This window comes from Ranitomeya variabilis, chromosome 8, assembly GCF_051348905.1.
Source record: "Ranitomeya variabilis isolate aRanVar5 chromosome 8, aRanVar5.hap1, whole genome shotgun sequence".
NCBI lineage: Eukaryota > Metazoa > Chordata > Amphibia > Anura > Dendrobatidae > Ranitomeya > Ranitomeya variabilis.
In genome coordinates, this window is record NC_135239.1 from 65,836,125 (window position 1) to 65,856,236 (window position 20,112).

The 20,112-nt window shown below is 44.5% G+C and overlaps 1 protein-coding gene across 2 annotated transcripts; it reads left to right on the plus strand.

The window, feature by feature from the left end:
- The first annotated feature begins 2,324 nt into the window (after positions 1-2,324).
- Positions 2,325-19,131, plus strand: ITPA (inosine triphosphatase). 2 transcript variants are annotated; one of them, XM_077278057.1, is made up of 9 exons: positions 2,325-2,604; positions 4,275-4,332; positions 6,216-6,280; positions 7,362-7,435; positions 7,788-7,819; positions 9,487-9,602; positions 9,710-9,786; positions 13,362-13,482; positions 19,007-19,131. In XM_077278057.1, exons 1-8 carry the CDS (start codon positions 2,542-2,544, stop codon positions 13,465-13,467), a joined length of 591 nt encoding a protein of 196 aa, XP_077134172.1. In that variant the 5' UTR covers positions 2,325-2,541; the 3' UTR covers positions 13,468-13,482; positions 19,007-19,131. The 2 variants fall into 2 exon arrangements, with proteins under 2 accessions (XP_077134172.1, XP_077134173.1); XM_077278058.1 differs by having other exon boundaries at positions 2,325-2,469.
- The last annotated feature ends 981 nt before the right edge of the window (positions 19,132-20,112 follow it).

Consider the following 20,112-nt stretch of genomic DNA (forward strand, 5'->3'; position numbering starts at 1 on the left):
ACCTCCAGGGATGTCAGCACCCGCTCTCCTGTGACGTGTACCGCCATCCCTGCCGCCAATCACCTGCGGACGAATCACATACACCCGGAGAAAGTGAAGAAGCCGCAGCGCTCCCTTCCTCCAGATGTATGAGGTTTATCCGAAGGTGCGGAGTGTGAAGCCAGCACTGCTTAGCCACAGGGATTGCATGACATAACGTCAAGGGAGCCCCAGTGCCGACACCGCTAGAGATGCGTTATTTACTGGGGGGAAATGGATTGAGAAGGGGTGGTCCGAGTAGTGGAAACCCCTTTAATACACAGTGACTCAGACACATGCAGCATAACCAGCAGCCGACAGAGTGACACGATTTTCTCCTTGATCGCTGTGTCATCATGATCCCCTCATCTCGGGATACTGCGAGCCAAGAGTAAATGTAAGGAAGGACACGTCCGGGTGAGGCGCGCCATCCCGATCCACGGAAATACTATGGGACTCATTCATCATTTGCACATTCTTTAAGTCACTTTTCATTCCTTTCATAACTTCCATTTCTTGATATTTTTTGCTGAACATTCATCAGAATAGGGCAGACCTGGGCAAAGTGCGACTCGCAGGCCACATCCGGCCTTCTAGCTGTCTCAGTCTGGCCCGCGGAACGAGACAGCCGTGGGGCTGAGAACAGTGGCCCACCGTCCATACCATGCCTGCCGGCTCGCGGTCTCCGCTGTCTATATCCACGCTGACTGCATTGATGGAGGAGGGGCCGCGGACCACTTTCTCCACCAATCAGCATGTGAAACAGCTGATGCGGCAGCTGGGGCAGCACAGTAGCTCATTGGTTAGCACTATGGTGGCTCAGTGGTTAGCACAGCAACCTTGCAGCGCTGGAGTCCTGGGTTCAAATCCCACCTTGGACAACATCTGCAAAGAGTTTGTATGTTCTCTCCGTGTTTGTGTGGGTTTCCTCCGGGTTCTCCAGTTTCCTCCCACATTCCAAAGACATACTGATAGGGAATCTAGATTGTGAGCCCCAACGGGGACAGCGACGATAATGTGTGCAAACTGTAAAGCACTGCGGAATATGTTAGCGCTATATAAAAATAAAGATTATTATTATGCGATGATGTCATTTCATCACAGGAACGGGACCGAGGTGAGTGTTTTTTTTATTTATGTATATGGGATGTTTGGCTGCACATGGGGAGGCTATGGGGGTCTTATTGTGGATATTGGAAAGCTATGGGGGTCTTACTGGACATGGGGAGGCTGTGTGGGCCTCATACGATATATAGAAGAGGCTGTATTCGGGTTCAAATGGTATATAGTGTAATGTTGGCATACGTAATTCTGCTCAATATTGAGTGATAATTCATATTAATTATTATATTGATATATGTTGATATTAATATTGAGCTTAATTCATTTCAGCCTATTGGTTTGGCCTCCACAACAGTTATGGTCTCTCATGTGGCCCCTCTGGAAAATTAATTGCCCACCCCTGGAATAGGGCGCGCGCATCAGAATAGTGCACACGGTTCATGAGTTTTGTGCAAAATCCAAAATGCTCTTTTTCTGTTAGGCTGCTTTCACACTAGCGTCAGTACGGGGCCGTCCCCATGTGTCGGCCCGACGTACCGACGGACGCTGTGAAATAAAAGCACAACGGGGGCAGCGGAAGCAGTTTTTCAATGCATGCGCTGCCCCAGTGTGATGTCCGGGGAGGAGGGGTCGAAAATGGCGGACACGACGCACAAAAATACATTACATGGAACTTTTTTTGTGCCGACGGTCCGCCAAAACACGACGCATCCGTCGCAATGCGTCGCTAAAGCAAGTCTATGGAGAAAAAATGCATCCTGCGGGCAACTTTGCAGGATGCGTTTTTTCTCCAAAACGACGCATTGCAACGGACAGCAAGCGACGCTAGTGTGAAAGTAGCCTTAGTTACAGTTGCACAAAATGCTGCTGTGTGTATAGAATCCCACCAAGGGGGAGAAAGAACATTTCTGACAAATTTGGCAACTCTTTGAAAAGTTGTAAACTGTGAATCAGATGAAAACATCTGAAAACCCTAAATCCAGTCCACAATGGGGAAATAACATTAAAAAAATAAGTGAACACATAAAATAGACTTAAAAAAGGCACAACTGGAAAGGTGGATGGGTTACAAACAAAAAGAAGGGCACAAAACACCAAAACCTCAACAACAAAACATGCAAATGCAATAATGAACTAAACAGATCCATTACAGACGGAAACCAAAGTGTCCATTTATAGATGGATCAAAATGGAAATTTGGCTTTACATTTTGTATCCGTTTTTTCTCCGTTATTTCAAGCTGACAACTGGATGTGTGAACAGAAGCTAAGAGCTGACAGCACAGGACGCTTCTTATTACAGGTGCACAGCGCCATCTAGTGGCCGCTCAGGCTCATGGCACGTCGGTTCTGCAAGCTGCGCAGTGACAATCACATCCAGGTCATGGTGGTGAGTTTGGGGCGGGGATGCAGCAGCAGGAGGAGGCTGGCCTTTCGCCTGCTGTCCATGTGAAGCGTGGAGATGGCTGCAGTGACTGGCAGGAGTGTGGTGTTTGTGACGGGCAATGCCAAGAAGCTGGAGGAGGTATGTGGTGTACTGGGGCAGACATGGCGGGGGGCTCAGCACTGGGTGGTGTAATACCCGACACAACCTACCTGTCAGAGTGGTGCTGTTTCTCTCCAGGTACAGGGCTTTCTAGGTCTCTCTGCTTTTCTCACTCATTGGTAGATTTGCTGAATTATTTGACATTACTGCAGGAAGTTAAATTCCAAATTTGAAAGATTTCCTCAAACTCTTAAGGGGTTATTGTTATTATAAAGGCATGGGCTGCTGCTAGGTGACGCCATCACTTTCTGATCAGGGGGGTTACAGGGGCTGAGCTTGTCATGCTCGGTTACTGATCGCTGGGGGCTGCATCACTAGGACCCCACCAAGCACTAGTAGGGCTGTCCTGGGTCCAGCATTTGGGTGGAACAGCAGCCAAGTGGACTCACTTATAAGTTATTCCAGCTGACAGCGATAACCGAGAGCTTACACCTTATAGACCCTAAAAAGTGCGGCGGGTTGTGATTGACACCGCTCCATTCAAAGGGGGACATGGGACATCCTTAGTCATGTGTGGTGGTGGTCCCAGTGGCGGAGCCCCCAGCTATACTGTGGATAGGCGATTAGTTGTACTGCTGGTAAAACTTCTAATCTACTTAAAGGGGTTGTCCAGTCTTCTATTGAATGTCTGCAATCACTGTGTGACTGCAGACGTCTGACGCCTCAGAGTGCGCACACCGCCTGCTGTCGGGATTCTCCGATACTGACCGCATGAACGGGCGGTCATGTCACTGCAAATATGCGATTGGCAAACTTCTGGTCACAGTCCAACTAGCCGATCTCTTGTGTTGAGCGAGGCCGCTCACTTCTAGTCAGCCTGCTGCATTCACACATCTGTTTTTTTTATCAGACTTTACATTGACCCATAGAGGGTCATCATCCATACACAAATAGGTGCTAAAAAATGGATCCATGTCTCTGCTCTGTGAGACTCCCATGTGTGTCTTGTTCTCATCTTCCAGGTCATATTCGGCCTTTAACTCCTTTACATCTTAGGACGTGAATTAACATCCTGGGTACAGGGCTGCAGTTGTGGCTGGTGGCTCAAGAGCCGAGTTCCCTCCACCCACAGCAGATACAGCTGTATTACACAGCCAGCGCCACGGCCAGAGTCCCATCTGTAACCATTTAAATACCGCTGGCAATGTCGAACAGCGGCGTTTCAATGCAGTGCACGCCAGTTGCCATCAATCCCCTGCAACAACAAAAAATCTAAATTCTAGAATTGTGGGTTTGGTTTTTTTGGTTACTTCATCTCCCTAAAAAAATGTAACAATAAGAAATCAAAGCATCTTATGTTCACAATATTATCAATAAAAACATCAAGAACAAACCCTCACTCGGCCCATCAATAAAATGTCACAGGTCTCGGAAAGTATAATCTAACCTCTTTTTCTCATCTTTCAGGATACATCGGGGGCTTATCTGCAGCGTTACAGAATGCTGTACATAAGCCCCTGATGCCGGTGGGCTTAGCTCACCTTCCATTTTGGGGGTGACAGGGTCCCTTTAAGTACTTGGGAACTGCTGCTACTTGGAGGCCCTGGACTTACTTTGGGCTCTCTCCTAAGCGGATTCTTTTTTTTTTTTTCTATGTAGGAAACCCAACCAGGTAACTTCCAGTTTACGAGTTGTTTCTGTTTTCACAGGTCATTCAGATTCTCGGAGATAAATTTCCCTGTAAACTTGTAGCTAAGAAGATTGACTGTAAGTGTTCTTCTAGAGATTCCTGTTACGCCACCTCCTGGTTTTTCTCCATATAATGTAAATCCCAGGAACCATCTTGCACGGTCCCCGGTGCCCGCAGGCTGTGTCCGCTGCCTCCTGAGCATCCATCACCCACAGGCTCAATGGGCATCTGCCGGACAAGCCAGGACATACTATTGAAAGTAGCAGGAATGCTGTAGATTTCTGATTCTGTGTATGGCAGCCAAATTCACAAAGCGGCACGTTCATTAATGAATTTATGCAAATCTGATCCCAGGCGACTTTTCTTCATACCTGGCTACATAAATCCAGTGTTAATGAATCAGTCCCTATAAGCTGCACCATGTGATCACTTAGGATCGGCATTAAGATAAGCCTTATGTGCGACTTTAACAAGTTCCCGTATGTAAGCATGGCCGGGGTACAGGAGTTACACCGTGAGCGCTGACTGTCATAGGCAGCTAAGTTTCCACTATATCTGCTGGGACTGAAGCTAACCCCTGCAGTTAAAGGGGTTGTCTGGTCTACGGCTGCATGGAGCGACTGCAGACTTGTGAATCCTCAGTGTGCATACTGCGCGTTTCTCCAGTGCCGTGAGTATGTATGTGATTTGCAAACATGCGGTCACAGGCCAACTAGATGTGCGCATCCTAACTCAATGCAAGTGAATTGAGCAAAGCCAGATACAGTCTAGTCTGAATGTGGCCGGGAGTATGCAGATCACTTACTTGCAGTCACATGACTGTCTGAGCACATGGAGGATTCTCCGGCACCGATGTTTGCAGCCTAAAGCTGAACAACCCTTCAAACTTCTTAGATGCTGCCATTAAAGGGAACCTGTCACGTGTTTCATACTGCCCAAACCGGAGGCAGCATGTATCATAGCCGGGCTGCATGATTGCCTCCAGGTATGCTTTGTCCAAGCACCAGAACCAGAGATCAGACTAGTCCAACACTGCTGGCTTTCTCTGAGTCACTGTAGGTGTCTGCTATGGTAGAAACCTGTCAATCACTGGCAGCCGCACTGGGAGAAGGCAGCTGGGGGCAGTGATGGACAAAACTGGTGTCCGGCTATGGTCCTTGGCCAGATCTTTAAAGTACATTTTCTCTGAAGCGTAGGGTCATTTCAGAGGAAAACCTACCTGGCTGCAATCGTCCATCCAGGCTCTGATTCCTACTACCTATTTTTTGAGCAACATGAATCTGGTGATGGGTTTCCATGTAATATCGCTCCCTCTGTCAGACCTCCCCCGCCTCCGCCGTGCCATGGCTGGATGTTGATAGCATGCTATGCCACCTGGCCATATACCAAAAAAACCATGCCAGAATTCCTGCATTTGGTTCATTTATCCTACCAAAAAATGAGATAAAAAGTGATTAAAAGTCATATGTACCCAAAAATGGCACTAGTGAAAAGCACAGCTTGTTCCACCAAAAAATAAGTCCTCATATAGCTCAGTTGGTCAAAAAAAATGTAAAACTTGTGCCTTTCTGGAAATGCAAAAATAGTCTTGTGGTCTTTGTGGGGTCCAGGTTCTGAGCCCCCCACTGATCACTCAAAAATCCCCTATAAGTGCACAACTCATGAGACAGGATGGATTCAATCTAAAATCTGTGCTTCTCTGCTTTGCATGCGCTTCTGAGCTCTGAACTTTTTTTTTTTTTGAGTTATTGATGAAGGGGGGGTTCAGGACCTGCATACCCACTGGTGTGATTGCAATTAAGAGGATAAAAAAGTATTAGTGGCTTAGTTATTTTTGAACACTTTATTTGAGCTTGAACACAGTAAAAAGACTAAACAATTTCAAATATGAAAAATGGCAGGTTTTTTTGTGCTGTTTATTTTATAACTTATCAATGTTTGCTTTCTTTTCCATCTTTAGTGCCTGAATACCAAGGAGAATCTGATGAAATTTCAATTCAAAAGTGTAAAGAGGCCGCAAAACAGGTATGGCAAACTACACTGACCAGGCGTACCAAGTCACTGAACATGTGATTTTGGGGAACATCCATTTATTTGCTGTTCCCCGATTGCTAGGGGTCGGTCCACTGGGTCCCCCTGCAATTCCTAAATGAGACTCTGCACAATGCATTCTTGATTGGAGTGGAGGAGCTGATACTTGCCCTTTGCTCTTGTTCATTGTCTACAGAACTGCTGGAGAAGACAGGGTACAATGTTCTGCTATTTCTATCAGTCCCTGTATCTGCAAGTTTCTGTAAGTGCCTTTAAAGATTTTCCCCATATAACCTACAGCTACCACCTTCCAGCCCTATGTGGCAATATTCTAAAATTCTCTATATATGTCACCAATTCGCCCTGCAGGGCAAACAAAAGAGCTTTTATTATACTTGCCTGCCGGGCAGTCCGGTCCGATTGGCGTCGCTGGTCCGGTGCCTCTTCTTTTCTTGCGATGCCGTCCTCCTTCTCTACTTCGTGTAGATGATGCTTCTTACATCATCCTCAGTGTCCCACTTTGCGTTCCTGTGCAGGCGCACTACTGTGTTCCCTGCCAAGGGTACAGCAAAATACTGTTCTGTGCATGCACCGGGAGAGGCTAAAGATCGCAGGCACATGCACATTACATTACTTCTCTCTGACCTGCTGAGGGCAGAGCAAAGTAATTTGCATCATCCACACGAAGCAGAGAAGGAAGTTGGTGTCGCAAGGAGAAAGGAGACGCTGGATCAAGACCTGTGACTCCCATCGCCCCGCAGGCGAGTATAATAAAAGGTCGTTTTTTTTTTTTTTTTGCCATACAGGACAAATTGGTGTCATATATACAGCATTTTAGAATAGTGTCACATGAGGCTGGTGGCTGGAGGTTATATGGGAAAATCCTGGTGACAGGCTCCCTTTAAATAGAACCTTATGTACCGACATGGCGTTAACCGACACACGCAGGAGACTCCATTATGTGCCGTGTATAGGACCTTCCTCTCCATTCCATTACCTTCTTGTAGAAGGAGTCTCTCTCTGGATGACATACACACGCAATAGATCGAGGCTATTATGTACTTTCTGATTTCAGATCCAAGGTCCAGTCATCGTTGAAGACACGTGTTTATGTTTCAACGCTCTGGGTGGTCTTCCTGGCCCCTATATGTAAGTGTAAGACTCACATCTATGCTCTGTGCACGTCCCATGTATGTGCTGGATGTTAGACTCCTTACAGGAGCTCCTCATACTGCCATCTGCCATTTACTGAAAATACTTTTGGGTAAAAACTTGATGACTGATCCCGGGGAGCCTGCAGCACCTGACACGTGTGTGCACCAGGTAAGACCACCACAGCTCAGCCCATCCAGGTGAGGGGGACGGAGCTACGTTACTAGTCCGGTGGTCTTGCATCCTCGGAAATTCCTTCGAAGTAGAACATGTTTCTTGTACTTTACCCTTTTTTGTTGACCATACGTATATCACTCTATAATAATGGAAGGTCTATTTTGTTTTGTAGAAAATGGTTTCTTGAGAAGTTGAAACCTGAAGGTATGTTTTCTGTAAACTTATTCTCACCTAAGAGGTTGCTCAAGATTAGAAAAAACATGGTGGCTTTTACCTGTGTGAAAAACTGTCCTTGGATTGTGTCTGGTACTGCAGCTCAGCTTTACTGAACTATGTGGGGCTGAGCTATGGTAGCACGCAGCACTTGTGGACCGGTGTGGAAGGATTCTGCTGACTGACCACTAGTGGCTGCTGCTCTATATTGTGAGGATTCATGCTGCACTTTAACTCCTTACCCCCTAGAGGCTGTGATTTTTGCCTTTGAACTTGTCCATAAAGGGGTATTCCAAAGTTTGGAAGTTATCCTGTAGCCATGAGATAGGGAATAACTTCTCGACTGCTTTAGATCCGACCACTACGACACCCATCGATCCTGAGAACTGGTGCTCTAAAGAGCCCTGTGTAACTGGAGCAATGGTCGCTCATGCGCACTGTCAATGCATTCATTCTTAATGGGACCACTGAAGATTATCGAACGTTACACGTAGCAGGTCTTCGGCATGACCGTAAGAATGAATGGAACGACAGTGCGCATGATCAACCTCCACTCCATTCACACCGGACTCTTCAGACCACTGGTTCTCAGGATCGGTGGGGGTTCCAGCAGTTGGATCCTCAGCAATCGGTAAGTTATGCCCTATCTCGTAGATGGGGGATATTCTCAAGATTAGAAATTACCTCTTTAATCAAGATTTCCAGTACTGTTCCTACATAGGACAATGTTCTTCCTGTTTGGGCTTGCTTCAGCTTACATTGAACTCTAGAGCGGGCCACGAAGAAGAGATGGGTATTGGCCACGTTGGTTCTGCATCCGGCTATCTCTCCTAACTCCCCATACACATGACAAGGCAATACGGCTGAGCATTCCTGTGTTTTCAATGGGGTTAAGGGAGAAAGCCACCATTGTCTGACACCTTCGCCTGCTCAACCCTTTTCCAGACATCATCTGTCAGGGATAGTCGGGAGGCTGCCAAACACATTAGGTGGTTGGCCAGTCATGATGAAATCTAGATTGGCTCAATATCACCTGATGTGTACGGGGGTCTTAAGGGACTGCTTGAATATTGTGTCCAGCTCCTGCAATGTGTCATCTTCAGGCTGTTCCTTCTCCTCCTGCATCTCTCATTTTACGCTACCACACCTGAGGTCATTTATCTACTTCTTCACTGTTCCCTGCTCATGTCCTATGTCCATATGTCACCAGTATTGTGACACCATATTTGTCTAAATTTAATCCCAGACATCCCCTTTAATCCATTGTATGGGGTAGCTGCTTTTCTCTATATACGTGCCGTCATGGAGAAATGTGTGTTGGACACAAAGCTGCAAGAGAGTAAATTCTTGCTGGTCCATGCAAGAAATAGTTCTTTACCCACATTTTTTTTTTTTTTTTGCCTTTTTACACCTGTCATGGTGAGCTCACAGTCTGAACCAGGCATGCCTCACATTCATCATCCATTTATGCCAAAAGTAGCCTGACCTACAACAGAAATGTACTGGAGTAACATTTCAAGTTAAAAAGTGTCACGAGTTTACTAAAGAGGTGCACACTTCTTAATGAAGCAGGCGCTGGTGTAAGATGCACCACATTCAGTAAGATTGACGAACAAAACGGAGGCTTAATGTGTCCTTGGGCTTCATTCTACTTTCAGGCTTGCATCGAATGTTGGCTGGATTTGAGGATAAATCTGCGTTTGCCCTTTGCACATTTGCCTATAGCACTGGAAACCCGGAAGACCCCGTACTGCTGTTCAGGGGGAAAACCCTGGTATGTATAACCGGCACTAAGCACATAAATGAACGCGCCCCGTTTCTTTGTTTCTTCTCTTTTTTGACATTTTATCTATTCCTTTTGATGGTTTATGGGCATTTCAGGGTCAAATAGTGTCTCCACGAGGACCTCGTGACTTTGGGTGGGATCCATGTTTCCAGCCTGATGGCTATGAACAAACGTAAGTAGGCTCCGAACCCCCCGTTAGTTTGCAGGGTTTTTCTTTTTCTTGTTGGTAACAGAGATAAGTAGCTGTCAGACAGCGGTGGCGCTGCTCATCTCCGAGACCCTTCACAATCTGACACAGAATATCCAACATTCTCAGTCCATATCTCCATAATGCCGGACATCAGGTGAGGGTCACTGTCTCTAGCGGACATTTCCTTCTCCACCTGATCTATATGCATTACTTCTCTGGAATCCCGTGGGACACACATCTCACGGGTCAGGGACCGAGCTCTACACAATTGTTCTCTTTATTGTTGACACAGTGACTTTGTGCTGCCGCGTTCTCTGGCATCTGCCAACCAGAATTGTGTGAGATCTTCCCTACTGATGATGGGCTCCTGGCGTTCATTTATTTCACTATCTTTTGTAATGAACATGCATAAAATAGACTGATCCTCATTAGACCAATTTAAATCTAGTTTGGCCTTTTGGAGGGTAATCTGCTTACAAGAAGTTGTCTTCTGTCATCAAGATAAGGGAGAATTTCCAGAACAGTGGGGATCTGATGGCTGAGACCCCACAACCAACAGAATGGGGCACTTTTTCATTAATAACATTATAGGACGCTGCACCATGGGTATAGCCCCTGCCACTAGGAGGCTGACGCTGCACCATGGGTATAGGCCGTGCCACTAGGAGGCTGACGCTGCACCATGGGTATAGACCCGGCCACAAGGAGGCTGACGCTGCACCATGGGTATAGGCCGTGCCACTAAGAGGCTGACGCTGCACCATGGGTATAGACCCGGCCACAAGGAGGCTGACGCTGCACCATGGGTATAGGCCGTGCCACTAGGAGGCTGACGCTGCACCGTATGTATAGACCCTGCCACTAGGAGGCTGACGCTGCACCATGGGTATAGACCCTGCCACTAGGAGGCTGACGCTGCACCATGGGTATAGACCCTGCCACTAGGGGGCTGACGCTGCACCATGGGTATAGGCCGTGCCACTAGGAGGCTGACGCTGCACCATGGGTATAGACCCTGCCACTAGGAGGCTGACGCTGCACCATGGGTATAGGCCGTGCCACTAGGAGGCTGACGCTGCACCATGGGTATAGACCCGGCCACTAGGAGGCTGACGCTGCACCATGGGTATAGGCCCTGCCACTAGGAGGCTGACCCTGCACCATGGGTATAGGCCGTGCCACTAGGAGGCTGACGCTGCACCATGGGTATAGGCCTAGAAAAAGTGTGTTTTTATCATTTTGGGTTTTCTTTCCATCTGTTGGGCCATAACCTCTCCCCAGACACCTTTGTTTCATCCCCGGAGGAGGCAAACACATGCTGCATTAGATCTACTCCTGTTTTTTTGGGGGGGGTTTGGCCTCATGTCTACGGTTGGAGCTGCTCACTTTCACATTTCTGCTATTTCCACAAGGTTGGCTGTGGCCTGTTGGATGGTCCGGCATTAGCGCCAATCCTTCAGCTGCCACCTAGACCTCGGTACGCACCTTCATGGCCTCTGCGGATTCCAGGTTGTCAGATGCTGCTATCCGTTGTGTGCCAGACGGTCCTGGGGTTTGATTTTGGTATTGCTGGGGCTGCTCTAGGACGTCCCATTGTTCTGTGCCCCCCTCCCCCACTACTCATAAGGAGAACATTGGATTTTTGTACTTGCCTTTAAACCCATTTCTTGGTAAATACATTGGGGAACAAAGATTTTATTTATTTTTTTTTAAATTTATTTACCGTATTTTATTCTCTTGAGTAGCGCCATTTTATTTCCACAGCGCTTTACAGACCTCGTCATCACAAGCTAAATTCCCTTTCACTATATGGAGTGTGGGAGGAAACCCACATAAACATGGGGAGAACTCTTTTTAGATGAGAGGGTGCTGCCAACACTTTTTTTTTTCTACCTAGTATCAACCTCATAGTGGCAGAGTTTATACCCGTGGTGCTGTATCCTTCAGTGTATTTAATGAGGAAGGGATTTTAGAGTAAGTGCAAAAACCCCAGGTTTTGTCCCAGCAGTCTGTATTCTCAGCCGCCGATTCATTTATTCACGGGACTGACGGAGTTGTTTGACCACTGAACTAATCCATTCAGACGGGACAAAAGTGCCCTCTTCTGGTGATCACTTGGGGTCTCCGCAGCTGCCCCCCCCCCCACCGATTTATAAGCGATAGGTGGTATCTTTACCCCTATAAGCATGGTTTGGCCTTGTAATTTGTCTAGTTATACAGTAATGAATGCAGTATGTAGCATGGCCACAAGATGGCACTGTTTTGTTACGCCTCCTGCAGTTTCTTGCAGGCTCCCAGGATGAGGCCTATTCACACTTGTCTTCTTGCTCAGTAATTTGCATCAGTATATGGAAGACATTACCCAAAAACCACAGGGGTAAGAGAGGCTTAAACATCAGCAAATATCTCTATATACTTTTCACTGAACCAAACATTCACTTGTATGTGGAATTGTCAGGTGCGGCCGGACGACTAATGGAATTGGTGCGATTCCCAGAGCCCGATCCATCAGCCACGTAATCTGTTTCCGCCTCTTACAGGACGACATCCGTGGCTCTGCTTTTGATTAGTCGGTCTGGTGGACCATGGCGGGCGCCTCGTCGCGATGATGTCATCCCAAGTGGGCTAATCATAAGAAGAGCCGCGGATCTCGCCATGTAAGCAGCGGTCTCGGGGGCTTCATCCGTGGACACGGATTAGTGATGCGGCTGATGACCCGGGTCTCCGAATCGATTTGCACCAATTCTAGCTCCTATTCCTACACATGCCAGATCTTATAATGGTGCTGTAGGTTCACTCGTTCCCTTCCCAAAAGTTGATTATAGCCTTTTATAGGAAGGTTTTTCACATAATTACATAATTTAGTGTCCATCAACCCATTACTTGTATGACTTACAATATGACGGCAATGCACATGTCCGAAATTAATAACTATATGCTTCGTTCATTCTGTTTAAATATTAGTGATTTATTCCACTTTGGACTTTCATTTTTAAAGGGAATCCGTCAGCAGGTTTTGCTATGTAATTTGAGAGCAGCATAACGTAGGGGCTGAGACCCTAATTCCAGGGATGAGTCACTTACTAGGCTGTGTGTTGCTGTTTCAATAAAATCAGTGTTTTTTTCAGCCAGAGATTCTAACTAGAGGACTAGGTGTCTTGTGCCTCCTGGTCCATCCCCACCACTGATTATTAGCTCGTGGTTAATATACAGTGTACACAGAGCAGCCAATCAGTGGTGTGGGCGGGGTTATACAGCGCTCAGCATTCAGAGCTCTGCTAGATCCTCAGCAGAGAAAACAGAGATTGTATCACAGCTGCTGCACCCAGTAAACTAAGGAATACATCGCTGGAATCAGGGTCTCTGCCCCTACATCATGCTGCTGTCCAATTAAATGGCAAAAACTTGCTGACAGATTTCTTTTAATACTATTTTTTTTTTTTTTTTACTTTATTTGATTGCACCAGATTTCTGTTACCAGAATCCTTTCCTCTACAATGCTGTGGTACAAGCTTTCATACTGTGGTTCACCTGCCATTATAAATCTTCCTGTACAGGTACGCAGAGCTTCCAAAAGAAGTGAAGAATAGTATTTCCCATCGGTACAGAGCCCTGAAAGAAATGTCAGATCATTTTATCCAGAATGGCGCCCCTAAAGTCTGAGAGGAGGAAGCTGAAGTGAGTCTTGTTCGGTTACACTGTCTTACTAACTAGTGATGAGCGAACGTGCTGGGATAAAGTGTTATCTGAGCATGCTCGGGTGCTAACCGAGGGTGTTCGGTGTGCTTGAACAATATGTGCGAGTCCCCGTAGCTGCATGTCTTGCGCCTGTTCGACAGCCACAATACATACAGGGATTGTCTATTGAGTACGAACAAAAGTCGAGGCCTCAAAGGTCATGTGTCAAATTTCTTGTTAGGACATGTAGGTTATATTCTGCATTTAATGTCCATGCATGCTTAGTAACATAACACTTAGTATATACTATAACAACATATCCCACATCCATAAATGTATGGGACAAAGAGATCCCAATCACATATAGAAAAAAAACTTCAATTTTTATTAATCAAGCCATAAAGACCATTAACAATCATAAAAACCATAAAAAGCAAAATGCCGTCTAGGGGACGCCAGAATATTCCCTGCACACCAAAAAGGAGTCAGCAATACAAATAATTCCTTATATCCACAGATTGATGGTATATAGTGTTATTTGAGGATTAACACATATTTATGCATATAAAAAACCTTGATGAAAGTTGTAATCCTTCAAAAACCAAAACCTATTGCAATCCTGTGTTTAAATCCCAAACAGTGACATGGGAGACCTATCTCAATGGATAATTATATAGTCCCCATCCAATATATACGCCAATCGCTTTGCTAGTACACAGGGATAATATAGAAGGTTATGGCGGAATTCTAAAAGGTTAATAGTTACCTACAGTGTGAATGGTCCTGGCGTCCCCTCACCCCGATGCGCGTTTCGCCGCCTGTTTCTTCCAGGGGCGTGCCAAGGTGAGGGGCGTCCGTGTCTTTATATGAGCGCCAGCCTATCAGCGGTGTTCAGTGCCGGTCAGCTGATGTGGCGCATAGCGAATCTCCCCGCCTCCTCTGTCAAGCTTCCTGGTAATGCTCAATGACACGCACCCCATAATCTGCGTGTCAGTGTCAGTGCGCCATCCGGAAGCAACGGAGACCGGGGTAGCTACGCATGCGCACTACCAAGCTGCATTACCAGCACCGCTGATACACGGATATAGGAGTGTGGAATAGAGGGGGACTTGAAATTAGGATAAAAATACTGCCATATCACTAGTATACTGGGGACATGTAAACTTAATTCCTATATATAAAGTTAAAATTAATTTTATTTTAAACCCAATATATCTCCTTAAAGTGACAATGCCTATTGCACTAAAAATCTAACATTACAAGTAAATCCTAACTAATTTTAATCCCTATGAAATGACTAAGTGCACATGGTGCGGATTTAGCTGCGGATCCGCAGCGGATTGGCCGCAGCGGATTCGTAGCAGTTTTCCATCACGTTTACAGTACCATGTAAGCCTATGGAAAACCAAATCCGCAGTGCCCATGGTGCGGAAAATACCGCTCGGTATTTTCCGCAGCATGTCAATTCTTTGTGCGGATTCCGCAGCGTTTTACACCTGTTCCTGTATAGGAATCCGCTGGTGAAATCCGCACAAAAAACACTGGACATCCGCAGGTAAAACGCAATGCGTTTTACCTGCGGATTTTTCATAAACGGTGCGGAAAACTCCGCACACAAATCCGCAACGTGGGCACATAGCCTTAGGTTTGAGGGTTGGATTTAGAATTAGGGTTGGAATTAGGGTTAGGGGTGTGTTGGGGTTAGGGTTATAGTTGGGATTAGGGTTAGGGGTGTGTTAGGGTTAGGGTTGGGATTAGGGTTAGGGGTGTGTTGGGTTAGGTTTCTGGTTAGGGGTGTGTTGGGGTTAGGGCTGTGATTAGGGTCATGGTTAGAGTTGGGATAAGGGTTAGGGATGTGTTGGGGTTAGTATTGGAGTTAGAATTGAGGGGTTTCCACTGTTTAGGCACATCAGGGGGTCTCCAAACGCGACATGGCGCCACTATTGATTCCAGCCAATCTTGCATTCAAAAAGTCAACTGGTGCTCCCTCCCTTCCGAGCCCTGACGTGCGCCCAAACAGTGGTTTACCCCCACATATGGGGTACCAGCATACTCAGGACAAACTGGACAACAACTTTTGGGGTCCAATTTCTCCTGTCACCCTTGTAAAAATAAAAAAATTGCGGGATAAAAAATCATTTTTGAGGAAAGAAAAATGATTTTTTATTTTCATGGCTCTGCGTTATAAACTTCTGTGAAGCACTTGGGGGTTCAAAGTGCTCACCACACATCTAGATAAGTTCCTTGGGGGGTCTAGTTTCCAAAATGGGGTCACATGTGGGGGAGCTCCAATGTTTAGGCACACAGGGGCTCTCCAAACGTGACATGGTGTCCACTAACGATTGGAGCTAATTTTTCATTCAAAAAGACAAATGGCGCTCCTCCCCTTCCGAGCCTTGCCGTGTGCCCAAACAGTGGTTTACCCCCACATGTGAGGTATCGGTGTACTCGGGAGAAATTGCCCTACAAATTTTAGGATCCATTTTATCCTGTTGCCCATGTGAAAATGAAAAAAATGAGGCTAAACCTTTTTTTGTGAAAAGTACTTTTTCATTTTTACGGATCAATTTGTGAAGCACCTGGGGGTTTATAGTGCTCACTATGCATCTATATAAGTTCCTTGGGGGGTCTAGTTTCCAAAATGGGGTCACTTGTGGGGGAGCTCCAATCTTTAGGCACACAGGGGCTCTCCAAACGCGACATGGTGACCGCTAAAGAATGTAGCCAACTTTTCATTTAAAAAGTCAAATGGTGCTCTTTCCCTTCCGAGCCTTGCCATGCGCCCAAACAGTGGTTCCCCCCAAATATGGGGTATCGGCGTACTCAGGACAAATTGGACCACAACTTTCGGGGTCCAGTTTCTCCTTTTACCCTTGGTAAAATAAAAAAATTGTTGCTAAAACATCATTTTTGTGACTAAAAAGTTAAATGTTCATTTTTTCCTTTCATGTTGCTTCTGCTGCTGTGAAACACCTGAAGGGTTAATAAACTTCTTGAATGTGGTTTTGAGCACCTTGAGGGGTGCAGTTTTTAGAATGGTGTCACTTTTGGGTATTTTCAGCCATATAGACCCCTCAAACTGACTTCAAATGTGAGGTGGTCCCTAAAAAAAATGGTTTTGTAAATTTTGCTGTATAAATGAGAAATCGCTGGTCAAATTTTAACCCTTAACTTCCTAGCAAAAAAAAATGTTTCCAAAATTGTGCTGATGTAAAGTAGACATGTGGGAAATGTTATTTATTAACTACTTTGTGTCACATAACTCTGATTTAACAGAATAAAAATTCAAAATTAGAAAATTGTGAAATTTTCACCAAATTTCCGTTTTTTTCACAAATGCAAAAATTATCGACCTAAATTTACCACTAACATGAAGCCCAATATGTCACGAAAAAACAATCTCCGAATCGCTACGATCCGTTGAAGCGTTCCTGAGTTATTACCTCATAAACGGACACTGGTCAGAATTGCAAAAAACGGCCAGGTCATTAAGGTCAAAATAGGCTGGGTCATGAAGGGGTTAAAAGTCTCAATCCTAAAACAATGTGCAAAAAAAAGAATTAAAATTTTCTCTCAACACATAATAAATATTAACAGACATGAGATATTCCCCTAATTGAGGTTCTATATGCGTAATGAAACGTCCTGATTTATGATCTTAAAACAATCGGGGCTATAAAAAGGCAGATTTCCTTATTGATATATGCAGTTATAATGTCTACTGCTGTTCTCGGGTTTATAAAGGAAATTCTTCTCAGTGGAGAGCATATTCTAATTATGTTTAATAATATTAGTTTTATTATTGTGGACAGCAATTATTGGGTGCAAATAAGTAGATTAGCTGAATAGTCTTTAGTTCAGTGCCTATATTATATCAGGGTTGAAACCATAATTTAAAGAAGTTAATATCGGCCCACCAATAATACAACTACTAATATTATTCGAAAAACCAATGGAGAAAAGTGCAAGGCAGAAGATATATTAAAAATTATACATTTTATTTTAGCAATCATTTAAAAATAGGAACAAACATACAAGACTCTAGACTGATGAGAGATAATATACCATAAGGAATGCCATTCAGGGTACATACAGTCAAATAGGGCTACAGTACAAAAGATAATAAATGCAAGGTATAATCAACCTCATATGTAAATGAAATAAAAGCATCATAGTAAAGCATAATAGTAAATATCAGAATACACTAAAATTGATTGTCAAAAACATAACAGACAATACTTATCCACGACTATGGAATATGAAGTTGGGCACAGTGGCGCATATAATGTAAAATCTCACCAGTCCATAGGGAACTGCACCCGACGCGCGTTTCGCATCTGACATGCTTTTCTCATCTAGCTTCGTCAAGGGGTGATATAGTACTTGTGTATTCAGGTTATTTGTAGTAGATACAGCCAATCAACTCCTCTATTGTACATATGCCTGCAAATGGAGCCTCATTTAAAAAAAAAAAAAAGGGGGGGGGATGTCAGGCGCAGTCCGATATAGTGTATTCACCAATAGGGATCATCAAGATAAAAGTGTAGATGAACATCCACCAATAATAATCATTGAGAGTATGAGATTCAAATATATATGCCACAAGGACCTTCCATGACATCACATATAGGTCACATGTTCATGAACAATAAAGTTATCATAGCAATAGAAAGCGTGTTTAAAAACTACCACGCCGGTATACATGACACCCCTCCAATACCATACATCGGGATTTTTTTTGTAATACTAATATTGTTAAAAACAATTCGAATATGATATCCACCTAGGATTATTTCCTTTATAAGGTTGTGTTCACACGTTGCGTTTTTACTACGTTTTTTTTTTCCACAGGCAAAACCTCTCAGTAGTAAAGAAGCTGCTTACAAAAATCAGGTTTTGCTGCGTTTTCGTTACTGTGTGTTTTGTTGCATGTTGATATAGTTTAGTGGGCCCAAAAAAAGTCTGATTTAACCTTCTTAAGTTTTTGCACCAAAAAAACAGCAAAAGGCGATACCTGCGTTTTTTGCTGCGCTTTTTGCACTTAACCATTGTTTCCTGTGGGTGAAAAAATGCTGCAAATACGCTGAAAAAAATGCTGAACAAAATGACATGTTGCAGTTTGCAAAAACACAGCAGTTTTAGAAACCGGTCAGAAAAAAAAAAGGTGTGTGCATGAGATTTCTGAAAACTCATAGCTTTTGCTGGTACTGAAAAACGCAGCTTAAAATTTGCATTAAAAAAACAGCAAAAAAAAACGCAATGTGTGAACATAGCTTAAATCTGAGAACAGCATCAGACATTAAAACTGCATTTATCAATAAGAAATCCTGCCTTTTTATAGCCCTGATTATTTTAATATCATAAATCAGGATTTAATTTAATTACGCACATAGTGCCTCAATTAAGGACAGGACCGTGTCCCCCCCAATGACTGGCTCAGAGAAAAGGATTTTACGGTGAGTACACAAAAATCCCTTAGATTATTGGTGTTTATGCTTCTGATTTATATAATTTTTCTTTCCAGGATTAATCCATACGGAGTGTTTGAAGACTTTCTTCACATCACTTGAAGTCCACCACCACGTTATTGTATCCTGATATATGGCGCAAGATGTTCAATAAATTATTAGGATTTCTTTTCTACTTAAATGTTGTGTTATCGTGCGGCTGATAGCCAGCTCCCTTCTATGACTGTGTTGGCTATTGACATAAGCCAGCCCCCTTCATACACCTCACTAGTTATAGGCCAATGAAGGCAACAGAGCTGCTAGACCTTGTACTGGTTCTCATAATCTTGAAATCAGAGCACCTTTGAGAAAAAAAAAGAAGCTTTTTTTTTTTTCTAGCTGCACAACCCCTGTAAAGGGAATCTGTCAGCAGTTTTTTGCTATTTAATCTAAGTATAGCATGATTTTGGGACATAAACCCTGATTCCAGCGATGTGTCACTTGCTCTGTAGCTTCCTGTAGTTTCAATACAATCAGTGTTTTATCACCAGGATATTATCACTAGAGGACTAGGTGTCCCTTGCCAAGCACACCAGCTGATCTGTGTAATCCCGCCCCCACCACTGATTGACAGCTTTCTGCCTATGCACAGTGTACACAGGAAGCTGCCAATCAGTGGTGTGGGCGGGGTTATACAGGGCACAGCATTCTGACCACTGCTACATCTACAGCAGAATAAACAGTGATTCTATCAAAACTGCAGCAAGCAGCCAAATAAGTGACTGCAATCCGAGTCTCTGTACCCAACATCCTGCTTCTCTCAGATTACATAGCAAAAGCCTGCTGACAGATTCCTTTTCACTGAGATGATAAACTGGTTCTTTCTCCCGGACATGGGGAGATGCATGGTTAGGGATAACATCTCTCCTAAAAAAAATTGATTATATGGCTTTGAAGTGATGGAGATTTACACGCTATGTTGAGGCTGAAGGTAAAGTATTGATATAAAGAAAATCCTATCTTTAGTCATTTACAGTCAGTTCTGAGGGTACAGGGAAAAATAATGAAATATTTAGCTCCAATATATAATCAGATTATTAGGGCCACATTTTTATATATTTAATTTTCATAAAGGTCAAACACCCAGACTGGTGATGGATCAGGCAACAAGTTCCTATATAAC

Excerpts from the sequence above, each read along its gene's own strand:
- ITPA (XM_077278057.1), top strand. The coding sequence starts at position 2,542 with ATGGCTGCAGTGACTGGCAGGAGTGTGGTGTTTGTGACGGGCAATGCC. Across the intron at positions 4,333-6,215 it reads TGTAGCTAAGAAGATTGACT|TGCCTGAATACCAAGGAGAA; the intron begins GTAAGTGTTCTT and ends TTCCATCTTTAG. Across the intron at positions 7,436-7,787 it reads GGTCTTCCTGGCCCCTATAT|AAAATGGTTTCTTGAGAAGT; the intron begins GTAAGTGTAAGA and ends TTTGTTTTGTAG.